At 31.4% G+C, this 27,353-nt stretch overlaps 2 protein-coding genes across 2 annotated transcripts; both read left to right on the forward strand.

Moving 5' to 3' along the window:
- Nucleotides 1–3,706: 3,706 nt before the first annotated feature.
- LOC123199750 (flavonol synthase/flavanone 3-hydroxylase-like) lies at nucleotides 3,707–25,551 on the forward strand. Its single transcript, XM_044614801.1, has 4 exons — nucleotides 3,707–4,198; nucleotides 4,573–4,900; nucleotides 5,081–5,332; nucleotides 25,474–25,551. The coding sequence occupies exons 1-3, from the start codon at nucleotides 3,735–3,737 to the stop codon at nucleotides 5,291–5,293; spliced, it is 1,005 nt and encodes a 334-aa protein (XP_044470736.1). The 5' UTR covers nucleotides 3,707–3,734; the 3' UTR covers nucleotides 5,294–5,332; nucleotides 25,474–25,551.
- LOC123199749 (flavonol synthase/flavanone 3-hydroxylase-like) lies at nucleotides 23,838–25,551 on the forward strand. The gene is made up of 3 exons (XM_044614800.1): nucleotides 23,838–24,325; nucleotides 24,700–25,027; nucleotides 25,222–25,551. The coding sequence occupies exons 1-3, from the start codon at nucleotides 23,862–23,864 to the stop codon at nucleotides 25,432–25,434; spliced, it is 1,005 nt and encodes a 334-aa protein (XP_044470735.1). The 5' UTR covers nucleotides 23,838–23,861; the 3' UTR covers nucleotides 25,435–25,551.
- Nucleotides 25,552–27,353: the final 1,802 nt, after the last annotated feature.

Consider the following 27,353-nt stretch of genomic DNA (forward strand, 5'->3'; position numbering starts at 1 on the left):
TCAATTCACCTCAACTTCAAACAAAGCTCTATCACTTAATTATCAAAATTTGTTTAAGTGCATACCTATAGTTAATCTAACAAATTAATGTGCATTGCTTTTATACTTAATTAGCTAAATCCCATGACATGCACACAATTTAATTCATTTAAAATGAAATTAATGGAATTATTTGGTTGACTAAACCAGAGAAAAGTACACCAGCTACCATATCAATGAAGAACACAAACACAAACCAAAATTTAACCAACAAAGAACAACAACACAAACAAAACAAGACGAAAAACAAGGCGTAACCAAAAGCAGAACAACATAAAGAAGAACAAAAGAACAAGTAAACTATCCCTAATACTGAAACCAAACATTGCCCGGAATCTTTAAACACAACACACAATAAATAAAACTGAAATATAAAAGAAAAGGGAAAGAAGACTTCTTTAAATCTATGGGGAAAAAACAACAGTCAGCATTATGGAGAGGGAGGATAAGGTGGCGTGACCTTTAAGAATCGAAAAATGCCATCAGATTGTGCTCTATGCACTCTACTTTTTATTCAAATCTATGTAGTAGTGCATCAAGGTTACTGAACGAAAAAGCATAGGATGATGATGGAATATTCGCTGGTGGACGAGTGATGGTTGTAACTACTTCTACTGCTATTTAATGACAACTACTAAGCCGAAAAGAAAGCCTAGTTATTGGTTCGAGCTACACAAAGCTGAAACTAACATCTGATTATTTTGTCACATGTCTCATCTTGCCTAAATAAGTCATATCTAATATTTCCATCTTACAAGCGATATGCATGTTATGGTTAGAAATATCTAATAAACCTAAATTGACTATTAATTGAGTGATATAAGAACCAAAGATCAAAGGTTTATTTTTCTTTTGGACCACCGATTGGAATTTAGTAATGATGATTAAGGTGTCAAGCGGGAAAGAGATGATGCAGCTATAGATTTCGATTGACAGAGGATGTTGTCGGTTCGAGAGATGGCTCGTATGTAGGGGTTTCTGGAACATGGATCTTATTTGCCTTTTAGGTTATAATTTGGGTTTTGCCATGACGATTTTGGAAAAGGACAAGAGTAGCTAGGGCCTGAGTGGGAGAGAAGGTGGAGCATAGGTTTTTGGTAAATATGGTTTTTGGAAACACAACAATAATATACTTACACTTAAGCATATAGAACCCTTATATTTAAGAAAAACTAACATAGCAAGAGTTGAACATTTATAGAAACACACAACCCAACCCTAAAACACTGAAATGATAGACTGTTCCCTTGTGAACAGAAAGTCAACTGATACTTAGGCAGAAGGAGGAAGACGACTCAACAGTAAAATAAAACTGATATTAAAAAAAAATTAAAATGAACTTGATTTAAAATAACAAAAACAATTGCCAAATAAACATAAAAAATCTAAAAACTGAAATTTAAAATCGAAATTGAAACATGTAAAACTAAAATTTAAAAACAATTGCCTATGAAAATTAAAACTGAGAGATTAAATAAAATGAGATCGAAAGCTTGGATTGCCTCCCAAGTAGTGCCTTTGTTTACTGTTGTTGGCTCGATGTAATGCTTCTGTCTATTGATCAATGTAGATGAGATCTCTCAACTCTAATTCTTCTACATGTTTAACTTGTCATCCTTCATAAAAAGGTTTGAGTTGTGGCTATTGACTTTGAACAACTTCAAGGTTGCTGAGCTCTAAATTTCTACTACCCATGAGGAAAAATGTTAGTAACAACAAAAGTCCAATCCAATGAGATCACAATTTACTTTGGAAACAACCTAAATTTTGAATGATAAAAGAGAACTTTTTGACCAATTGAAAATTATTTTCTAGAAATCATTTTGTCATGAAATGCTTTTGTTTTCTTCTTATAAATTCTAGAACTCTCAAATGCATTATTGCGAATTTCTTTTAATTCTTGCAGCTGTAATCTCCTATATCCACTGCTCTCATCTAAGTTCATATTACACTGCTTAACAGCCTAATATGCCTTACGCTCTAATTCAGTAGCTAGTGTATTTAATTTTGGTAATTAGATTTAACTAATTAACTAGTTTTATATTTAATAATTCAATTGCATTAAAAGAACTTGTATTTAGCAACCCAATCTTTATGGAATCAATATCTTTCTACATTACTTGATTGACTCATACACTTGTGAGCAAGACACAACACGTACATTCACAATTATGTTATTTATATCTTTGGGTGAATTCTAAAAAGGTATCTATGTGTAATACAAAAAGATTATTCAAATGCACTTTTAAGATGTTCAATCATTTATATTTATATGACAAAGAGGCAAGGCTAAATTTCTTATATGTTACACCCGTTAAATGTGAATTTAATTTTCATTTCCATTTCATGTGTAAATAGAAAAATTATATCATCTCAACTTGGTAGGAAGTTGCTATTTTTAAATAATAAACACTAGATAAGAACAAAATATATCTTCGTAGGTTGTTGTGCGTTGCCTTATGAAGGCTTGTTACTTTTGTATGTGAGCTTGGTCATATGGAGTTTTACCATATAATGAACTTCTAAGTTTTGAGCTCTAAAATCAGCAATTAAAGATGGCCTTCTAGAATTTGGAGTAATAGCGACAACTAGAGGAACTAATAAGTTTGTGTTGTTTTGAAAAAAGAAAATGTAACATGCAACATTATTATCATCTTTAATGTTGTAATAAATTGCATTGAATGAATCTTTGTATTTGATAGATATTTGGAGAGTATTTTATCAAAAATCAGTATGTAGATGATGACTCAATAACATAACCAATCCATCAGACATAGTATCATACAAGATTACAACAATTTCGTTCCTCCAACATAAGTTATTGTGTTATGTTAACTTTCATCATTGTCTATTATCCGTGATCCTAATCATAACAATCACACATGTCATTTTGAACAATCCTACAATAGCAACAAATAAAATATAAGAACAAATAATTTTAAAATATCAAGATACGAAGGGATTGAATTTTTCGTAGGTGTCCAAGCACATTCAATTCATGTATGTCTCAAATTCGCCCTTTGTTCACTTGGGATCAACTAAAATGAAACTTAACTTAGATATATAAAGAATCTTCAACATCTAACAAAGTTTCAAACACTAATGGTCCTTCTTAAGATATTTTTTAAGCATCCTAGATGAAATGGGTGAGGTTTACACTTTCAAAACTCTTTATTTGAAATTTAGGGTTGGAAATAAAATTGTATATATAAACACTATATAAAATTGTATATATAAACACTATATAAAATTTTATATATAAATAATAACATATTACTATATAATTAAGTATTGTTTTATTTATAATTTAAAATTATTTAATTATATGATTATATATAATTATTAACAGATAAAATTGTATGAACAACTTACATGCATAATATTATTCAAAAAAAAAATATGGGCCACTCGGCAAACTTAGACCTAAGTAATGATACACAATGTAAACTAGCTAGCTGTTTTAGACGCGTCATGCATGTACTGTGTAGTTGGTAACTCTAACGAGTGAACTACACAACTCCACGTTACTTCAAGTCACGTGGGATCATTAAATTTCCTTATAAGTGGGGACCTTTTAATTAGTTTAATTGAAGGCACTTATTTCTTTTCTCTTCGGTTTCATTAATAGTTTAATTAGTTTATGACTGCTATATATACCATGCAAGTAGAAGACTATTACTCACTAATACCTAAAAATGGAGTTACAAAGAGTCCAAGCAATTGCCTCCTTATCTTTTTCAAAAGGTAGCATTCCTTCTGAGTTCATTAGACCTGAGAAAGAGCAGCCTGCAATCACTACATATAATGGGCCAGTGCCTGAAATGCCCACCATTGATCTCAACGATCCCAGCGAAGAGAACCTGGTCCGTTTAGTGGCCGAAGCTAGCCGAGATTGGGGGATTTTCCAGGTGGTGAACCATGGAATTCCTGGTGATGTTATAAGTAAATTGCAGAGTGCAGGGAGAGAGTTCTTTGAGCTCCCACAAGAGGAAAAAGAAGTTTATGCAAAGCCACCAGGAGCTCAAACGGTTGAAGGCTATGGTACTACCCTTCAAAAAGAAGTTGACGGAAAAAAGGGTTGGGTGGATCATTTGTTCCATAAGATTTGGCCTCCTTCTTCTATCAACTACCAATTTTGGCTTAAACATCCTCCTTACAGGTAATTAGGGAAACAAACATAGTTCAGTTATTATATAAATAATATGGAGTAAAATTAATGTACGTCTTTGTACATATATAATTAAATCTGGTGGTATTTATTTATGTTGAATTTACATTCGCATAAGTCACATGCAAGTTGAAACGTCCTGTCCACCAATTTTGACGATATTTTACATAATAATACGTCTATATATAACTTGTGCTTGCAAATCATTTTCAGAAACCAAAAGAATATTTTAATATTCGAAAATATGTTTAATGTAACAATTAGAAACTGTTTTTATAAGATTTTTGCATCCTTTATTTTCAAAAACAAAGCTTATATATAAATCATGAAAGCCCTTAAATTTGGTAACGGAATTGGTGATGCAGGGAGGTGAACGAGGAGTATGCAAAATACATAAAAGAGGTGGTGGATAAGTTGTTTAAAACTCTTTCACTAGGGTTAGGTATTGAAGGTCATGTGTTAAAAGAAGCATCTGGCGGTGAAGATATTGAATTTTTGCTTAAAATAAATTACTACCCACCATGTCCTCGTCCCGATCTTGCTCTTGGTGTTGTCCCTCACACCGATCTTTCCACCATCACCATTCTTGTTTCTAATGAAGTCCCTGGACTCCAGGTCTTCAAGGATGACCGCTGGATCGATGCCAAGTACATCCCCAATGCTCTTATTGTTCACATCGGTGATCAGATTGAGGTATTTAATTAATTAATTAATTAATTTCTAATTAATGGCTTGAAAATTAATTGACCAGACTGAAACTAATTAGAATAAAACTCATGGCTAATTAATGAGTTAAAACATAAATCCCATGGAGTATATTTTCTAATATAATAATTGATTAATGAAAAAGAGAAATGGAAATGGTGGGTGCAGATTCTCAGCAATGGAAAATACAAGGCAGTGCTACACAGAACAACAGTGAACAAGGAGAAGACAAGGATGTCATGGCCAGTATTTTTAGAGCCACCAGGAGAGTTTGTAATTGCTCCACTTCCTCAACTTGTTGGAGAAGACGATCCACCTAAATATAAGGCCAAGAAATTTAAGGATTATATTTATTGCAAACTTAATAAAATTCCCCAGTAGTTTATTTTTCTTAATTAATTAAGTTCATCAATAAGCCACATTTATTAGGGAAATTGAAATTTGTACCCTTATTTTAATCCGTGTATACAAAAATACCACCTATCCTAAAGCTTAAACAAATATACTACAACAGTAACCAACTTTCTTAAAATACCCCTCTTTAATCTTTCATATAGAGATTCTTTCTCTTCTTCTCTGCAATTTTTTTTTCTCTTCTTCCTCTTCTTTCAAAGTGATAAAGGAATCATGCAGAGAGATCTTCTCTCTTCTTTCTCATCTTCAAAAACAAAAAAAGAAAGGAAAAATTTGAACTCTTCAGATTAAGAATTCTTCAAAGTAAGGATTTGAAAAAAAAAAGAGCAACCCACAAAAACTCAACCACATACACTTTATATCCTGGAATAAATGACGATCGAAGAAGATCATTTAGTAGTATTTAACTGAAAAAAATAAAAAATTGACAGTTAAGGATTTAACTTAAAAACAAAAAAAAATCTTGACAATTAACTGAAAAAAAAAAACGGTTGGCGTAAAAGCTGCATGGGTAATAAGGGTTGGCGTGCCAACCCTTGATATATGTACATGAGGGTTGGCGTGATGATATATAATATTATAATATTATAATATTAATATTCAATATTATAATCTTATTATATAATTATAATATTATAATATAATTATAATTATATTATAGTATAATTATAATTAAATGGTTGACGCCAATAGTAATCTACTTCCTCAAAATACCCTTCTTGAAATGACCCATGTAGAGAATCTCTGTTTTTTTCTGTAACTTGTTCTCGCTTCTTCCTCAACTGAGGAAGGAATCCCGACAACATGACAATAAAATATTGGTATTAATGGAAGAAAGAAGACATGTGATTGCACAATAAAACCCATGAGAAATCCATTATAAAAGATTCAACTTGGACATAAGGGAGGGAGAGACGAAAATTGCTAAATTTAGTAAGAGAATTAACATCTGCTGCAAAGACTTCATAGCAAAATCATCCACGTTCAGGTGAGTGTTGACTTAACCCTGTATGTTATGTGTTTTCTTTATAAATAATTGAAAATGAAATAAGTATGGTATATTCATGTTCATAATAACTTCATGTAAAATTTAACTTTATTGTGATTTCATGTTATTAGATTGTTTAATGCTATTATTTCATGTTGTTTCTATTGTTTAAAGTTATTATTGTTTAATGTTGTTGTGATGGTTATAAAATACCAAAATACAGCCCAAAAAAATTTCAGATGATGAACAGGTTGGCGTTAACGCCAACCCTTAGCGTTAACTCCAAGGGTTGGTGTTAACGCCAACCCTCCAGGCCCCATTGAGTTTATTTTATTTTTTTCTATTTTCTTCCATTGCACTCAATTTTTTTATTTTTTATGCTTGTTTATTCCAATTTGGAGCTTCTGTGTGTATTGTTTTCCTTGTCTTGACAGAGAGTTACATAAAAAATTACGATATTGCCATTATCATTTTTTTCATGTTTTTTATTGTCTTGCCTTGATAAATTTATGTTGATTAGTTGATGATATGATAGTTTAATGTGTTGTAAATATGTATATATAAAGCTTGATTGCATTGGTATTGCATTTGGGGCTTAATTTGAAAAAAATGGTAAAGTAGTGTAATTTGGAGTTTTTATGTTTTTTAAGTTTGTTTTTAGTCAGGATAGAAAAAGTTGCATTTAAGATTCGCTATGGAGGCTAATGGGTTAAAGGTGATGATAATGTCGCAAGATATATTGGTGGGAATGAGAGAGGGATTTGTATTGACACAAATGTTGATTTTGAAGGATTCATTGCAAGAATCAGCTATCGTCTAAGACTCGATCGAAGTCAGTCAAATATGGGCGTATTTACACTAGGTGATATGGGTCCAATGAAGATTGTAGATGATGATGATGTGGAGTTTTTTATGGTTGTAACAAGAAGTTCACAAGGATACACAAAACTTTTTGTTATTGAGAGTCAAATTGACGGAAGGGACAATCAACAAGGGAAAATCATCCGATAGATGAGTGGGCACATCCACAAAGTTTTCAAGAGTTTGGTGGGAATTATGGTATTGATGATGATAATGATGATAACATGGATGAGGATTATGAAGTAGAAGGTAATGAGGAGGAGGAGAATGATGATGATGATGATAAAGACGATGAATTCTCGGGGTTTGATGATGACATATACGGTGTTCCGAGCCAAGACGTTGGCAGAAGTCAAAGTCATACTTGTTATGATGGGGCTGAATGTAGCACAAGACGCCATGGCTTTATGAATATTTGAGCATTTTCAAGTCATATCTATAATCCAAATCCATTTCAATGGGTTCTTGAGCCTGTTGTTGATGTTGAGAATGTAGGTATTACTAACCGAGCAACACAAAGGGCCAACCATTTACAAGTAATGGGTTTTTATAACTCTAAGGCAGAATTGAGAGCATTATTTCGAACGTATACCGTAGAGACAGGAATTCAATGGAAGGTTGGTCACTCCAATAACATACGATATGAGCTTAAGTGCGTACACCTATAATGTAAATGGTGGGCACGAACGACAAAAGAGCAAGACTGAGACTATTGGGTCTTACGACGTATGGATGAGACCCACACTTGTCCGCGAGATCAAATATTGTTACATCACAAACAAACTGGTGCAGAATCGTTAGGTATATACTTAAGTCAATGTTTGTGGTTGATCATATTTATCGACCAAAGGAAATTATTTTAGATATGGCAGATAGGTATCGAATTGACATATCCTACACGCAAGCATGGTGTGCTAAAACATATGTAATAAATGCACTACAAGGATATTCGGAAGAGTTTTTCAGTATATTACGCGAGTATTGTCATAATTTGGAGCTTAAGAACCTAGGAACTATGACACGTATTGATGTCGATCTGGAAAATAGGTTCAAGTTTTTTTTCAAATGTATGGGGCGTTCTATAAGAGGGTTCAAACAATTTTGTCGGTTGGTGATATGCATTGATGCTTCACACTTAAAAGGAAAGTATATTAGGTCTATTTACATTGCTGTTTTGAAGGACGGTAATAATCAGATTTACCCACTCGCATTCGGTATTGGGCACAAAGAGGGAATGGATACATGGACGCCCTTTTTGATATACTTTAGAATGTGCATTGGTGATTTACCGGATTTGGCCATTATTTCTGATCGTCATCATTCAATAATTACGTCAGTCGTGAATGTAATGCCTCATACTCGTCATGGGTTTTGTATTTACCACATAAATATGAGTAAAATTGCTAGAATAAATCCCGTTGCAACAGCCTATTTGACAGACAATGGGTATGAAAGATGGGCGTATGCCCACTTTAGAGGATGACGGTATAATATAATGATGATAAATATTGTTGAGTCCTTCAATGCTTTGACACAGACTGCTCGTACTTTGCTTATCACCATATTGGTAGAGTTTCTTCGAAGCACAATGCAACATTGGTTTTTTAATAGACGAAACATGACTAGTTCGTATGACTAAAATTTATTATGATGTTTCTGTTTTTTCATCGCATTTATTTTAGTTGTTTTTTTGCAGGTGAGAGATCTCACTCGTTAACACCATGCGCTGAGGACAAGCTTACTCGACATGTGTTCAAATCTGCCAACATGGTTGTTAAACCAATCAACATGCAACAATACAAAGTTCATGATTCACGACAACAAGTGTTCATCGTGAATCTTCTATATCGAACGTGTGATTGTGGAAAATTTCAACATTCCCAGATTCCGTGTGCATACGTTACAGCTATAGTAAGGTATAATAACCTATCAGACTGTGTATACTAGGTCAGTATATACTACTCTATTGAATATTTACGTAAGGTGTACGAAGAAGATATTAATCCACTAAGGGATCAATCAACTTGGGCACCATCAAATATGTTTGCGATTTCTCCTCCAGTGATGAAGCAACGAAGGTCTGGTCGCCCTTCCAATTATGCAAGAAGACCTTCACAAGAAGAGGAAGTTCGACAACAATACTGCAGTCAATGTCATCAACCTAGTTATACTTGTTTGAAATGTTAGAGTCTAACTCTAGTGCCTGTGGTTAGCTTGTCCCGCACACCCAGTAACACACAAACCTGAGGTTATCGTACTCACGGTGCAACCCATACGGCTGAATAGGTTATCATGTTGAATCTTCTATTGGGTTTTGTACATGTACGTGATGATAATGGATTTTAATGTATTGCATGTTTAATTTTATATAATTTATCTATTAGGTTTTGTACAAATTTTAATGTGTTGCATATTATTATTATTTTTTTTCAAACTCTTACATGTATGTGATGAAGTGGATCAAAACCAATCAAAGGGTTGGTCTAAATCAAATCAATAATAAATTAAATAAATATTATAATAATATTAAATAAAATAAAATTGTGATTTGTTGATATATAACGCAAATTCCTTAACTCATGAATTTACTTTAAGTCTTAATAATTAGAAAATATTTTAATTTTTTATATATTAATATCAATATGATAGTTTGGCCGGATTGATGCAAAATGATTTGTCATATTCAATCAAAAGTCAATCCGGTTTAGTGGCTAATTAAACTTTAAACATTGATCGAAATGGGAACCAATTATATAATAATAATAATAATAAAAATAAAATAGTCTCAATATTTACTTCTTCTAGGTTTTTCAATATAAAATAGATTAACTGGTTTAAATAATATTACATAAAATAATAATCAATCCACTTTGATAAGGAAAAAAAAAAATCTTGTGGTTGTTAATGCGATAATTTGAAATAAATTAATAAAATTATATGTACATACTTTTCAATATAAAAATGGGTATTCAATGTTCATAATGAATTTATTTATCAATTTATTTTAGACCAACTTGTCTAAAGTAAAAGTCTCATAATATTATTTTGGTCTTATAAGGAATTTAGAGGGAATATAATTGGCATAAACTTTTAGTAATCTCACGATGAAACCCATATAATCAGTACAAAAATGTTTGCAGGTAAGAAATATTCTAATGTTATCGATTTATTTTATATTGAAAAAATATATAATAAAATACAATAATAAAATACACTTTTCAAACAATAATAAAATGACATCCAATTCATATGCATGCCCGTCCATCCATGCCTTAATCGAAATCCTCGAAGCCTGCATTTTCACAATCCAATTAAATTTAATAAATACAACCAATTTAGTAAAGCTTGCTGACATATAAATAAACTCATAAATACTAAATACTTATTGAGGGCCTTCCTTGGAATATGGTTGTAGCCACGCGCTTTCTTAACCTCCTAGAATGTGTCGATGTGAAATTAAATTGCTGATATTGGGCAAGGTATTCCATAAACATGAGTAAAAAAATGTCACAGTCTCCGCTTCCAACATCTTGTTTTGGCACATCACGAACACACCTGTATTATAATGTCGGTTGTTTATCTGGCGGTTGAATTCCCTTTGATGTATAGAAATTACTCGCCTTCATTAGGTGTGTCAATGTCCTAAATGGCATCAATAACTTCTTCACCCTCTCTAAGCTATTAGTATATTGGGCAGAGTTGTATATATACAACTTCCAATCATTGATATCCAATACGTCACATACCCAATGTTGGTTGTCGAAGTTGAGCGGAATGAATACCTGCCGACCAATAAAGAGAAATAAGTATCAATAATCAATTTTATCGTAAACAACTTACAGTTGTACACCACCTTGTCAACACTACTCCATGGCCAAAAGAATTCAGTTGTTCGAAGGCGTGAGATGCCATTTATTTGATCTATAAAAAACGTGGGCCACTCCATATTTGCACCCAACTGTTTAAACTCACTGTAACACTATGGGAGAAGTCCAACAAACTGGGTCAAAACAGTCGTTCAGTTACCATTTGGATAAGATTTACGGAGTATACCCATAAAAGCTTCGATATATTGTGTACACAAATAAATCACATCATAAGTTGAATGTGATAACTAATATGAACAAATACAAAAGAAGGGTACATACCGTATTTTCCAACTATTGTCCCAGTGTTACAATTTGGGTCCACCATGGTTTGGTCATATAAGCGATCGTTCCAGATGGTCCTCTGAGGAAGACACATCGAGTATCTTTATCTAACATTTGATGGTACCATAATGTGAACTCTGAATAGGACTTAGCCAATCGCGGGTCTAGATGATGCCCTTTAGTTATGGGTTGTTTGTTCTTTTTTCCCTTATTTGGATCTGTGAATGGACTTACCAACTGTTTCCCTTTTCACAGTACACGTCCGAAAGCTAACACTTTTTTAGTTATTGTCGGCTTCTGAACAACTGTTGGTTGGTCCTACATTTGTTGTTGGACATCATTGTCTGATGATTCGTCTAACTAGAAAAAGTTAACAAATTTATTTTTATCATTATTTTATAATTAAGCAATTGAAAATAAAAATTAAGTAATACAATTAATTGAAAATAAAAATTAAGTATGGTGGATAATAACTTGTACTGATTCTGATGCCTGAACATAAGATCCTCAAGTCCTATAATTCGATTATTTAATGATGTCACTTTTTCTTGCATCTCCCCCTGAAGCATCAATGTTTGTTGTTGCTATTGGTCCCGCATCTCCCCCCGAAACATCGATGTTTGTTGTTGCCATTGGTTATGTAACTCCCCTCGAAACATCGATGTTTGTTGTTACCATTGGTCTTGTAACTTCCCCCGAAACATCGATGTTTGTTATTGCCATAAGTCTTGTAACTCCCCCCGAAACGTCGATTGTTGTTGTTGTCATTGGTCCTGCATCTCTTCTCGAAACATTGATGTTTGTTATTGTCAATAGGATTGCATCTCCTCACGAAACGCTGATGACTGTGGCTCCCACTCCGGGCGTATCATTGTACCGTGCTGGTCCAATTGCTGTTGCATATGAGAGTTGATGCCTCTTCCATGTTCCATTAATATTTGTTAAAGACGGTCGTATAAAACACCACTGTACGATGTCCCATGGACCGAGTGTCTTACAGGCTCGATTATCTAGCGTTCTCGAGAATGAGAGACACGGGAAGTAGACCTCCGTGGTAGGGAAACATGTATATTAGGTGTGTCTCTATGTGACTCATGGGGGTATGCTGTGTGGGAGGATGACACCTGTGGAGGGAATGTATATCTAATACGAGTCGTCCTAAGAACCACGGGTCTGACACCTCGTGATGAAGAAATTCATACGGAAGCAATAGAAGATGATGAAGACCCTCTAGGGGTTGTCTGGAAGGTAACATGACGATTCGACTGGATGGCATCATGATCGTCTGAATGCATAGATGGTGCATGTTCTCCTATAACTCCAAAGCTTGAATATACCACTCAGAGTAACGCTCAATCTCAATCAGATATAATGCAGTTGTAATCTCCTCCTATAACATGAAAGAAATTTATAAAAATTATTGAAATACAAAACGGAATAATAAAATATAAATGAGCAACATACCGGAAAAGCGTCCCAAAGTATCAATATGTTATCCCATGTAGGTAGTACAACTATTTTCCATTTTAGGATACGGGGACTCAATCATTTGCTTCCAAACGGATATAAGGCAATAAATTTTGAATCGTCTCATAAATCTAATACTACACAATGTACAACATTTATGGTTAGTATTTACAATACGCAATATGAATGTAAACTTTATCTATTATATGATATTTACTTGAAAAGCAATCAGGTATCCCAAAATACTGTAACTGAGAAGTGGGAGCAGATTTGTGTACAGCGGGTAATGTTCAACACAATATTGATATTTGTTATTTATACCTTTTCGTATCGAGTTAACTATTTTATTCCATGTCAGTGTTTCCCATGGGTATCGACTAAATGTATCTAAATTGTTCGCTAAATGCAAAAAATGATCAGGTACTTTGGTTCTGTTGTCCGCCCCTAATAATCCTGTAAATGCGTAGTACAATATTGCAAACTTCACTGCATCATCATCATTGTCTCCCCAAACTTCATTGTCAAATGCTTGCTCGATCTCCCCATGAGACAACAATCTATGAATGTTCGAGAAGTATTTCTCTCTCAATCGAGGCGTATCTGTGCAATCAACATAATTGGACACGTCCATGTCCTCCCCGAAAATCAAACCAGTCACGAGTACAAACTCAATAGGGCTGAATCGGAATTCAACACCATTTATTTTGAACCACATTTCTTTGTCTTGGTTCCTGCGGTTGATCATATGTAATAACATTATTTGAATAAAAACGACACTGAATCGTGACTCCGTCAAATCTAGTAAATGTCCAAAACAAGTTGTCTGAAAATTGGCTCTTTGAGTAAACATTAGTTTATTCCTAATTATAGTCACAGTGTCCATTTTTGTCTGAAGCGACATGTGCACACGGAATCTGTATGCCCCCTCTTGATGGTTGATTGCGAATGCCTGAAAATATATATTAATTCCTTAAATTACATTAATGAAAGAAATTGAATTATTATTAGTAAATTAAACATAGCATGTATGCAAAACAATGTAAACTGTACAAACATGTCTTAAAAATTCCAAAAGCAATAACTCACGAGATTCATGTATTAGAATTTATACCGCTTTAACATAACACAATTTCTTCTTCATATCACTATAATAATCAGTCATGCACATACTATATAGATAGAAATATATAACCAAAATAATAATAATAATTAAAAAATGGGCTAAAATGTTTTACACAGGAAAAAGAGGGAAGAATATTTTAGTTAATTTTCTGTAAAACAACAAATTTATCAATTTTGTTATCAATTTAATTTTTTATCTGTTTTAATTTTTTATATCTTTCTTCTACATTTTAAAAAAATTTTAAATTTCACGCTGAACTAAATTAGTCATAATTAAATATATGTATCCTTAAAAAACGCACGTTGAATGAACTTACATTTCATACAAATAAAGTCAATCAAGAAATAATTTACATTCTCAATACAGAGAGAAAGAATAATTGAATTCTGAAAGAAAAATAAAAGCTAACTAAATGCAACATTCGAACCCTTCCAATCTACTTGACTTCATTTTCCTCAAGCATAGACAAAATTATAAAATTGTTTTCTTAGCTTAGACCATTAACTAATTTACTTATGCAACGAAACGAAATCGAAATTCATAAAATTCCACTCAAAAAGGAGAAAAAAAAAACCATTAATAAATAAATAACTAAATGCACCAAACCCACAAAAATTGTTGTCAATGAAAAATGAAAAAGGACAAAATTGCTAAATTATGCTAAACTACATAATCTAACCCACAAAAATCTTTGATCATATTAATCCAATCCAAAAAAAAAACCTTTGAAAATATATATTATTAAATTTGATATAATGAAACCTAATCTGTCTTTCTGTCATTACGTTGATAGTATCGATGTTCGATGAAGCTCTTTGTTAGATTTTCTTCTGAATGAGAAAATAACCCGAAACAAGCAACTAAACACTTTTATGGGAAATATGGAAGCAAGCAACTAAAAACTTTAGTGGGAAAAAAATGAAAACACTTGCACATACATATTTCCAGTCAAGCAAAACGTTCCAGTGAATTATTGAGACATGGCAGTCAGTGAATTATTAAAGTAAATGCACTATTCATGTCAGTGAATTATTCATATATATTCTTTAGAATACTCCACATTCATGCATTCCTTAATAAAATTACATACTATTCATGCCAATAATTCAACTTTATGTCAAGATTCATTATTTCATCTGGAAAAACCTTTTTAAAAAACTCTGCATAATAGTAAAGATTCAGAAGAATAATTAAAGGGTGGGAAAATGGGCTGGCGACCTGCAATATAAAATAAAAAAAGGGTTGGCGTCAACGCCGACCCTTTCCTACACCAAGTGTTTTAGTCTATACAAGGGTGGGCCCACCCTAAATTAATGCTAACAAGCCAACCCTTTTTTTATACCAATTTTCTTTTAGTTTATACAAAGGTGAGCCCACCCTAAATCCTTGCTAAATTTTATTGCAGAAGCATGAGGGAATATTGCAGAAGAATCTTGTAGAGAATAAATTAACTTGCAGGGATGCATTTTAGCAATAGTATTCACGTGAATCTTGCAAATATATATATATATATATATATATATATATATATATATATATATATATATATATATATATATATATATATATATATATATATATATATATCACATCTATCTTAAACATACCACAAAAGAAAAAGAGATCTATTCTTTGCACGAGAAAAAAATTCATTGAGCAATCGGCAGACGAAACTTGTTGGATTTGTAGAGACAAAATAATGGCAGGACAACAGGTAAGGTTTTCTATAAAAACCTTAGCATAAATGTATGTGTATTGTATTGTACCAAAATTATATCAATTTGGATTCATTCTAAATCACTTCAATTAATTCTATCGGAATTCAATTAAGCAAATCAACATATTGTAAAATATTGCAATTTTCGTAATATTGTTGATTAGCCAATTGGTTAAATTTTAAAATAGAAAAAACTGTTAGAAAACTAATTTTGGCTAGAAAGATTTAGAAAAAATAAGGGGTTGGCGACACCTTATTATTGAATTTTGGCTTAATAAATAAATTATTTATATTTTAAAAATACATTTTTTATTTTGGCTTAATTTATTTATATTTAAATAAAAATATATATTTTGATTAAAGTAAATATTTATATTGTTATGCATGTATTAATTATTGTTCTCTATTTGGTGGTCATATATAAGGTGAACATGTTGACTAAGGACTACTATCTAAACTATAAGATGAATCCAGTGCACAACCTTTTCACTCATCTTGGTGTCATGCATGAGAGATATTATGATTTAAAAGACAAAGACATAAAATTAATTGAAAATGAGAAGATATCTAGATTATTAAGGTCATTACCAGATTATTGGACTTCAATAATTTCTGATCTTGTCTGAGATAAGAAATTCAAGAATTATTGATAATGTGTGGATGAATTACAGCTCGTTGAAGAACGCAAAATTGTAATGAATATAAGAAAGTCAACATCTCTCTCTATTTTCCCAAATCAACGAACTGCGAGGCAGGTAGACTATTACAAGTATTATAATAACTTTATCTTTGATAAAGTTACTCCTAATATTGTTAGAGATAGAGAAAATGTTTTTTCTCAATCTGATTGGTGGAGATCGAATCCTTATAAATATGAAGAGTGTTTGATTATCATGATGCCCTGTTTTAGATCGTACAAATTTCAAGTCAAAGATGGTTTGGAAGTTGATCATAGTAATTGAATTTCATATCTAAATTATGAAAATGTTGAACTCCATGTTGATATAATATAATATATTTTATGGTTATTTGTGAGAATTCTAAGACTGGTGAAAATATAATATAATATATTTTATGTCCAAAAAATTATTAATAATAGTAAAAATATATTATATAATTATAATATATTATATATAATATAAAATATAATTATAATTATATAATTATATAATATATAATGGTATTAATAAGGGTTGGCGTAACGCCAACCCTTTATAATAATATATATAATATATAATATTATTATAGTAATATATTATAATATTATAATATAATTATATAATTATAATATATTATGGTTTCTTCCAGGGTATAAGTGGATGTGGTTGAGTTTTTGTAGGTTGCTCTTTTTTTTTAAATCTTTACTTTAAAGAATTCTTAATCTGAAGAATTCAGTTTTTTCCTTCCTTCTTTTGTTTTTTAAGATGAGGAAGAAGAGAGAGAATCTTTTTGCATGATTCCTTTATCACATTAAAAGAAAAGGAAGAAGAGAGAAAAAAGTTGCAGAGAAGAAGAGAGAAAAAAGTTGCCAAGAAGAAGAGAGAGAATCTCTGCATGAAAGATTAAAAAGGGGTATTTTAAAAAAGTTGATTACTGTTATGATATATTTGTTTAAGCTTTAGGATATGTGACATTTTTGTATACACGGATTAAAATAGTGGTAAAAATTTCAATTTCCCTATTTATTATGTGCCTAGTAACTATGTCATGTATTATGATATTCAATTAATTATTAGTGTATTATGTTTCTGCTCAATCTAATAGCCCTTGAAGAAAAAGATTAGATATAACTGACAAACAAAAAGAAAAATTAAAAATTTTAAAATGCACATCATACACTAAATAGTCATCATGTTTATTTAATTTTGAATTTCCAATGTGTATTGTGCTTATTTATAATTTGTAAATTTTGTTAATAGTATATATATTATATTGAATATAAAATTATATTGGCACATTTTTGTTAATGCTCTCTTGTATCAATGTCTAAGAAAATTTTAATAACTTAAAAAAATGGAGTATTTTTTCATATTTCAATAAAAATTTAAAAGGTAAGTAATGTAAAAAGTTGGTGAAGAAAATGTTCGAAAAATAATATGCATGTAACATATTAACACGAATCAATGCTAGAAAAAAATATAGAGAATGTTTAGTGATTTTTACCTATTCTAAACTTGCATATTTGATGATGGATGATTTTCACATTAGTCAAGCCTTCAAAGTAGTCCACCCACCAAGCAAGAAGGAACCTTGGCCTTATGTAGAGAGGAGGAGAGATTTCTTTCAGTGAGAGAAGGGTTTTAGTTCAAGTGAACATCTCAAGCTTAAAATGAACTAAAATATATATATAGCCATTGAAAATTCTCAATTTAAACAATGGTCATTCATTTATATTATATATATATACATTAGCCACCCTAGTTTTATCTCATAAACACCTTAACTCTTAAAATGTTATTTTATGCTTATATAACACTTTATATAATGTAATCTCTATTAACCCTCGAAAGGTGCTAGCCCATCTTGGATAATTAATCCTATCTATTAAATGTTTGGTTTATTGATTTGATCTTTTAGTTTCATCGTGGTATAGTCATGGGACATTTTCGAATGATTTGAAAACTATGATCAGATACTTAATGACTATGGTAAACATCTACTAATGTCCCATAGCCCCTAAACTATGATGAAATAACACTTCATTGAACCTAATTTTTGATTGTACGTCATATGTAGGTAAGATCCTTTTGTTGTCTAATTTTGATCGAGTTCGAGCTCATGATTCATCAAAACCCTAATTTTGATACGCTACAAATCGTCAATCGATCTATTTGGAACACTGGTAGTGTCGTCGTCTATACCCAAATTAAAATTCTAAATTCTTATAACAAAAATGTTGTAAAGAAAAGTACAGATCGTTCCCTTGAAAAGTTCCAATTAGTTGGTAGTTACTTATCACACAAAACAATGAAACTGGGGGCGTTTTTGAATTGAATACAAATTGTAATTGAAAGCAGTAAATGAAATTCATTATAAATAATCTAAAATAAGTAATCAATTTGACAAATCTAAGAGTATCAAATTAATTATTTAAATATTCGTTGTAGTATTAATTACCTGTCTTTCCTTAAGATTATTTTATCAAAAACATGTATTTCAGTTAACCCTTATTGATTAATAATTAGGATATGATCTCGAATTTAGCCACTGTAAGCCATCCTCTCCAACGAATAATGAAATAAAATCAAATAATATATTCACCTCCTAAATTCCTCTAGTCTCTCCTTTTTTATATCCCTTATCTATCAAAAAGTGTTCCCCTTTTTCAGCTAACAATCACCTACTTTCTAGGAAAATGTTCAAAGCTCCTTAAGTGCAAAAGACACATAATTTTATTAGATTGAATTAAATTTTCACGCAACATAAGGGAATTAGAAATCAACATAATGACAATTAACAATGTTATCAAATTTCCCTACACTTATCTTTTGCTTATCCTCGAGCAAACCACAATTATCATTTAAAATAAAACAAAAAGGCTCCATCAATTCATTTCTCATGATACCAAAAAAAAAACATATGTGTATACCTTAAGATTTAAACCAACCAAGACTCAAACAACAACACACATCATAATCAAACTTCATAAGGAGATGCACACAAAGACAAATCAAGACAATTGTATTCTAAAGCACGTATGAAGTTTTTGGTGAATCTCTTCATGATTATCAATCATACCACTCATATGTTTAATGGTTCGGTGTTTCGCTCAAGTTCTTCCAGTGCAAACATTCTACCATGGGCTTGCTTGTACACCAAATCTCTACCACTTAGATTATATACATGCATAAATTAGAAGGACTTTATTTTAGGTTATAATAGGGTTTCGGGTGAATGTGAGAATTAATAGATACGAAATGTTAGAACCATGAGCATTAACAAAGCATTTAAACACATAGAGGGAACAAAAATCTAAAATTGAAACCATTACATTCACTACATTTCTCTTGTAATTCCTTGCTACTATAAACTTCTTTTTTTTTTTTTTTTAAATAATTAAGAAGATTTTGAGAGTAAAGATAACAATATAAGGTAGTAGCAATAACAAATCTTCATGTTGACTTCTTTTCGTAATCTCATCCTAATGCATTTAAGTCCCCTATTCCTCCACACTTAAAGTTTCAAGGTAGCATATTCATCAAGTAACAAAATTCAGTTTAAATGCCCCATTAACATTCATGGTTAAGTGAGGATATTTGCTTGAAGACTTGGGTTTGTAATATGATTTTAGCTCAATGACCCAAGGGCTTTGTAAGACTCAAGGGTCTAACTAGGGAAATTGAAATAGGTTGGCTTTTTAAGCTAAAGGGTTTAAACAATAAGGCCTTTATCATTTTCATGCATGCATATATTGATGTGGTCTCGAAATAGTTCAAAACAAGTTCTAGAGATGTATTCACATAAAAGAATACCACTCATCAAAGAAAACACAGATTGATATGTATGTTTCAATTTTTTTTTTTTTTTTTGCAGCTCAAAACTTATGAGTTAAATCAACTCATCTCAACTTCAAACAAAGCTCTATCACTTAATTATCAAAATTTGTTTAAGTGCATACTCCTAGTTAATCTAACAAATTAATGTGCATTACTTTTATACTTAATTAGCTAAATCCCACAGCATGCACACAATTTAATTCATTTAAAATGAAATTAATGGAATTATTTGGTTGACTAAACCAGGGGAAAGTACACTAGCTACCATATCAATGAAGAACACAAACACAAACCAAAATTTAATAAAAAAAGAACAACAACACAAACAAAACAAGACGAAAAATAAGGCGTAACCAAAAGAAAAGCAAAATAAAGAAGAACAAAAGAACAAGTAAACTATCCCTAATACTGAAACCAAACATTGCCCACAATGTTTAAACACAACACACAATAAATAAAACTGAAATATAAAACAAAAGGGAAAGAAGACTTCTTTAAATCTATGGGGAAAAAAACAACAGTCAGTATTATGGAGAAGGAGGATAACGTGGCGTGACCTTTAAGAATCGAAAAACACCATTAGATTGTGCTCTATGCGGTCTACTTTTTATTCAAATTTATGTAGTAGTGCATCAAGGTTGCTGAATGAAGGAGCATAGGATGATGATGGAATATTCGCTGGTGGACGGGTGATGGTTGTAACAACTTCTGCTGCTATTTTATGACACCTACCAGGCCAAGAAGAAGGCCTAGTTGTTGGTCCGAGCTACACAAAGCTGAAACTAACATCTGATTATTTTGTCACAAGTCTCATCTTGCCTAAATAAGTCATATCTAATAGTTCCATCTCATAAGCGATATGAATGTTATGGTTAGAAATATCTAATAAACCTAAATTGACTACTAATTGAGTGATATAAAAACCAAAGATCAAAGGCTTATTTTTCTTTTGGACCACCAATTGGAATTTAGTGATGATGATTGAGGTGTCAAGCAGGAAGGAGATGATAAATACTATAGATTCCGATTGACAGAAGATGTTGTCGGTCTGGGAGATGGCTGGCATGTAGGGGGTTTCTAGCACATGGATCTTATTTGCCTTTTAGGTTATAATTTGGGTTTGCCATGGCGATTTTGGAAGAGGACAAGAGCAACAAGGGCTTGAGTGGAAGAAAAGGTGGCGTATAGGTTTTTGGTAAATATGGTTTCTAGAAACACAACAATAATATACTTACACTTAAGCATATATACCCCTTATATTTAAAAAAACCTAACATAGCAAGAGTTGAACATTTATAGAAACATAAAACCCAACCCTAAAACACTAAAATGACAAACTGTTCCCTTGTGAACAGAAAGTCAACTGATACTTAGGCAGAACAAGGAAGATGACTCAACAGTAAAATAAAACCGATATTAAAAAAAAATTAAAATGAACCTGATCTAAAATAACAAAAACAATTGCCAAATAAACATAAAAAATCTAAAAACTGAAATTTAAAATCGAAATTGAACACGTAAAACTGAAATTTAAAAACAATTGCTTATGAAAATTAAAACTAAGAGATTAAATAAGTGAGATCGAAAGCTTGGGTTGCCTTCCAAGTAGTGCCTTTGTTTACTGTTGTTGGCTTGATGTAATGCTTCCGTCTATTGATCAATGTAGACGAGATCTCTCAACTCTAATTCTTCTACATGTTTAACTTGTCATCCTTCATAAAAAGGTTTGAGTTGTGGCTATTGACCTTGAACACCTTCAAGGTTGCTGAGCTCTAAATTTCTATTGCCCATGAGGAAAAATGTTAGTAACAACAAAAGGTCCAATCCAACGAGATCGCAATTTACTTGGAAACAACCTAAATTTTGAATGATAAAAGAGAACTTTTTGACCAATTGATAATTTTTTTCTAGAAATCATTTTGTCATAAAATGCTTTTGTTTTCTCTTTATAAATTCTAGAACTCTTATATGCATTATTGTGAATTTCTTTTAATTCTTGCAACTGTAATCTCCTATATCCACCGCTCTCATCTAAGTTCATATTACACTACTTAATAGCCTAATATGCCTTACGCTCTAATTTAGTACCTAGTGTATTTAATTTTGGTAATTAGATTTAACTAATTAACTAGTTTTAGATTTAATAATTCAATTGCATTAAAAAAGAACTTGTATTTAGCAACCCAATCTTTATGGAATCAATATCTTTCTACATTACTTGATTGACTCATACACATGTGAGCAAGACACAGCACCTACATTCACAATTATGTTATTTATATCTTTGGGAGAATTCTACAAAGGTTTCTATGTGTAATACAAAAAGATTATTCAAATGCACTTTTAAAGATGTTCAATCATTTATATTTATATGACAAAGAGGCAAGGTTAAATTTCTTATATGTTACACCCGTTAAATGTGAATTTAATTTTCATTTCCATTTCATGTGTAAATAGGAAAATTATATCATCCCGACTTGGTAAGAAGTTACTATTTTTAAATAATAAACACTAGATAAGAGCAAAATATATCTTTGTAGGTTGTTGTGCGTTGCCTTATGAAGGCTTGTTACTTTTGTATGTGAGCTTGGTCATATGGAGTTTTACCATATAACAAACTTCTAAGTTTTGAGCTCTAAAATTAGGAATTAAATATGGCCTTCTAGAATTTGGAGTAATAGCGACAACTAGAGGAACTAATAAGTTTGTGTTGTTTGGAAAAAAAAAAGGTAACATGCAACATTATTATCATCTTTAATGTTGTAATAAATTGCATTAAATGCATCTTTGTATTTGATAGATATTTGGAGAGTATTTTATCAAAAATCAATGTGTAGATGATGACTCAATAACATAACCAATCCATCAGACATAGTATCAAACAGAATTACAACAATTTCGTTCCTCCAACATAAGTCATTGTGTTATGTTAACTTTCATCATTGTCTACTATCTGTGATCCTAATCATAACAATCACAAATGTCATTTTGAACAATCCTATAATAGCAACAAATAAAATATAACAAATGTTTTTAAAATATCAAGATACGAAGGGATTGAATTTTTCGTAGGTGTCCAAGCACATTCAATTCATGTATGTCTCAAATTCGCCCTTTGTTCACTTGGAATCAACTAAAATGAAACTTAACTCAGATATATAAAGAATCTTCAACATCTAACAAAGTTTCAAATACTAATGGTCCTTCTTAAGATATTTTTTAAGCATCCTAGATGAAATGGGTGAGGTTTGCACTTTCAAAACTCTTTATTTGAAATTTAGGGTTGGAAATAAAATTGTATATATAAATACTGTATAAAACTTTATATATAAATAATAACATGTTACTATATAATTAAAAATTGTTTCATCTATAATTATTATTAGATAAAATTGTATAAACAACTTACATGCTTAATATTATTCAAAAAAAATATGGGCTACTCGGCAAACTTAGACCTAGGTAATGATACACAATGTAAACTAGCTAGCTGTTTTAGACGCGTCATGCATGTACTTTGTGTAGTTGGTAACTCTAACGAGTGAACTACACAACTCCACGTTACTTCAAGTCACGTGGGATCATTAAATTTCCTTAAAAGTGGGGACCTTTTAATTAGTTTAATTGAAGGCACTTATTTCTTTTCTCTTCGGTTTCATTAATAGTTTAATTAGTTTATGACTGCTATATATACCAAGCAAGTAGAAGACTATTACTCACTACCACCTAAAAATGGAGTTACAAAGAGTCCAAGCAATTGCCTCCTTATCTTTTTCAAAAGGTAGCATTCCTTCTGAGTTCATTAGACCTGAGAAAGAGCAGCCTGCAATCACTACATATAATGGGCCAGTGCCTGAAATCCCCACCATTGATCTCAACGATCCCAGCGAAGAGAACCTGGTCCGTTTAGTGGCCGAAGCTAGCCGAGATTGGGGGATTTTTCAGGTGGTGAACCATGGAATTCCTGGTGATGTTATAAGTAAATTGCAGACTGCAGGGAGAGAGTTCTTTGAGCTCCCACAAGAGGAAAAAGAAGTTTATGCAAAGCCACCAGGAGCTCAAACGGTTGAAGGCTATGGTACTACCCTTCAAAAAGAAGTTGACGGAAAAAAGGGTTGGGTGGATCATTTGTTCCATAAGATTTGGCCTCCTTCTTCTATCAACTACCAATTTTGGCCTAAACATCCTCCTTACAGGTAATTAGGGAAACAAACATAGTTCAGTTATTATATACATAATATGGAGTAAAATTAATGTACGTCTTTGTACATATATAATTAAATCTGGTGGTATTTATTTATATTGAATTTACATTCGCATAAGTCACATGCAAGTTGAAACGTCCTGTACACCAATTTTGACGATATTTTACATAATAATGCGTCTATATATAACTTGTGCTTGCAAATCATTTTCAGAAACCAAAAGAATATTTTAATATTCGAAAATATGTTTAATGTAACAATTAGAAACTGTTTTTATAAGATTTTTGTATCCTATATTTTTAAAAACAAAGCTTATATATAAATCATGAATGCCCTTAAATTTGGTAACGGAATTGGTGATGCAGGGAGGTGAACGAGGAGTATGCAAAATACATAAAAGAGGTGGTGGATAAGTTGTTTAAAACTCTTTCACTAGGGTTAGGTATTGAAGGTCATGTGTTAAAAGAAGCATCTGGCGGTGAAGATATTGAATTTTTGCTTAAAATAAATTACTACCCACCATGTCCTCGTCCCGATCTTGCTCTTGGTGTTGTCCCTCACACCGATCTTTCCACCATCACCATTCTTGTTCCTAATGAAGTCCCTGGACTCCAGGTCTTCAAGGATGACCGCTGGATCGATGCCAAGTACATCCCCAATGCTCTTATTGTTCACATCGGTGATCAGATTGAGGTATTTAATTAATTAATTAATTAATTTCTAATTAATGGCTTGAAAATTAATTGACCAGACTGAAACTAATTAGAATAAAACTCATGGCTAATTAATGAGTTAAAACATAAATCCCATGGAGTATATTATATTAAAAAATATTTTCTAATATAATAATTGATTAATGAAAAGAGAAATGGAAATGGTGGGTGCAGATTCTCAGCAATGGAAAATACAAGGCAGTGCTACACAGAACAACAGTGAACAAGGAGAAGACAAGGATGTCATGGCCAGTATTTTTAGAGCCACCAAGAGAGTCTGTAATTGCTCCACTTCCTCAACTTGTTGGAGAAGACGATCCACCTAAATATAAGGCCAAGAAATTTAAGGATTATATTTATTGCAAACTTAATAAAATTCCCCAGTAGTTTATTTTTCTTAATTAATTAAGTTCATCAATAAGCCACATATTTATTATGTGCCTACTAGCTATGTCGTGTATTATGATATTCAATTAATTATTAGTGTATTATGTTTCCGCTCAATCTAATAGCCCTTGAAGAAAAAGATTAGATATAACTGACAGACAAAAAGTAAAATTAAAAATTTTAAAATGCACATCATACACTAAATAGTCATCATGTTTATTTAATTTTGAATTTCCAATGTGTATTGTGCTTATTTATCAATTTGTAAATTCTGTTAATAGTATATATATTATATTGAATATAAAATTATATTGGCACATTTTTGTAAATGCTCTCTTGTATCAATGTCTAAGAGAATTTTAATAACTTAAAAAAATGGAGTATTTTTTTCATATTTCAATAAAAATTTAAAAGGTAAGTAGTGTAAAAAGTTGGTGAATAAAATGTTGGAAAAATAATATGCATGTAACATATTAACATGAATCAATGCTACAAAAAAATATAGAGAATGATTAGTGAGTTTTACCTATTCTAAACTTGCATATTTGATGATGGATGATTTTCACATTAGTCAAGCCTTCAAAGTAGTCCACCCACCAAGCAAGAAAGAACCTTGGCCTTATGTAGAGAGGAGGAGAGATTTCTTCCAGTGAGAGAAGGGTTTTAGTTCAAGTGAACATCTCATGCTTAAAATGAACTAAAATATATATATAGCCCTTGAAAATTCTCAATTTAAACAATGGTCATTCATTTATATTATATATATACACATTAGCCACCCTAGTTTTATCTCATAAACACCTTAACTCTTAAAATGTTATTTTATGCTCATATAACACTTTATATAATGCAATCTCTATTACCCCTCGAAAGGTGTTAGCCCACCTTAGATAATTAATCATATCTATTAAATGTTTGGTTTATTGATTTGAGCTTTTAGGTTCATCGTGGTATAGTCATGGGCCCTTTTCGAATGATTTGAAAACTATGATCAGATACTTAATGACTATGGTAAACATCTACTAATGTCCCATAGCCTCTAAACCATGATGAAATAACACTTCATTGAACCTAATTTTTGATTGTACGTCTTATGTACGTAAGATCCTTTTGTTGTCTAATTTTGATCGAGTTTGAGCTCATAATTCATCAAACCCTAATTTTAATACGCTACAAATCATCAATCGATCTATTTGGAACACTGGTAGTGTTGTCGTCTATATTTAAATTAAAATCCTAAGTTCCTGTAACAAAAATGTAGTAAAGAAAAATAGGGATTGTTCCCTTGAAAAGTTTCAATTAGTTAGTCGTTACTTATCACACAAAACAATAAAACTGGGGGGTTTCTGAATTGAATACGAATTGTAATTAAAAACAGTAAATGAAATTCATTAAAATAATCTAAAATAAGTAATCAATTTGACAAACCTATACATCTACTAATTTTTTTATGTATAGGTTCTAGGTTAATCCAATTATCTTTTTCATTCTATTTCTATAGATATAAATTCTAAGAATATATGTAGCGTTTCCCAAATCTTTCACCGAGAAAGTTTTAGATAAGTAGATCTTGGTCTTATTAATCATGTCAATATTATTACCTACTAAAAGTATGTCATCTATATACAGTATCAGAAATGTGATTGCATGGTCCATAACCTATTTGTAGACATAGGGTTCATCTGGATTCTTTTCAAAACCAAAAGATTTGATTGTTTCATCGAATCAGATGTTCCAACTCTTTGAAGCTTTTTTCAATCCATAAATGGATCGATGCAACTTGCACAGTTTGTGTCTTTCAACAAAGAATACAAAATCTATGAGTTGTTCTATATAAATATTTTCCTCAATGAATTAATAGAGGAACACTATCGTGACATTTATCTATCAAATCTCATAATCATGTTATGCAACAATGG

Source organism: Mangifera indica, chromosome 16 (assembly GCF_011075055.1).
Source record: "Mangifera indica cultivar Alphonso chromosome 16, CATAS_Mindica_2.1, whole genome shotgun sequence".
In the NCBI taxonomy this organism is placed as follows: Eukaryota; Viridiplantae; Streptophyta; class Magnoliopsida; order Sapindales; family Anacardiaceae; genus Mangifera; species Mangifera indica.

What these genes read in the sequence shown, in the direction of transcription:
- LOC123199750 (XM_044614801.1), top strand. Translation starts at nt 3,735, where the DNA reads ATGGAGTTACAAAGAGTCCAAGCAATTGCCTCCTTATCTTTTTCAAAA. An exon ending in CTTAAACATCCTCCTTACAG is followed by an intron (nt 4,199 to 4,572) that starts GTAATTAGGGAA and finishes TTGGTGATGCAG; the next exon opens with GGAGGTGAACGAGGAGTATG. An exon ending in ACATCGGTGATCAGATTGAG is followed by an intron (nt 4,901 to 5,080) that starts GTATTTAATTAA and finishes TGGTGGGTGCAG; the next exon opens with ATTCTCAGCAATGGAAAATA.
- LOC123199749 (XM_044614800.1), top strand. Translation starts at nt 23,862, where the DNA reads ATGGAGTTACAAAGAGTCCAAGCAATTGCCTCCTTATCTTTTTCAAAA. An exon ending in CCTAAACATCCTCCTTACAG is followed by an intron (nt 24,326 to 24,699) that starts GTAATTAGGGAA and finishes TTGGTGATGCAG; the next exon opens with GGAGGTGAACGAGGAGTATG. An exon ending in ACATCGGTGATCAGATTGAG is followed by an intron (nt 25,028 to 25,221) that starts GTATTTAATTAA and finishes TGGTGGGTGCAG; the next exon opens with ATTCTCAGCAATGGAAAATA.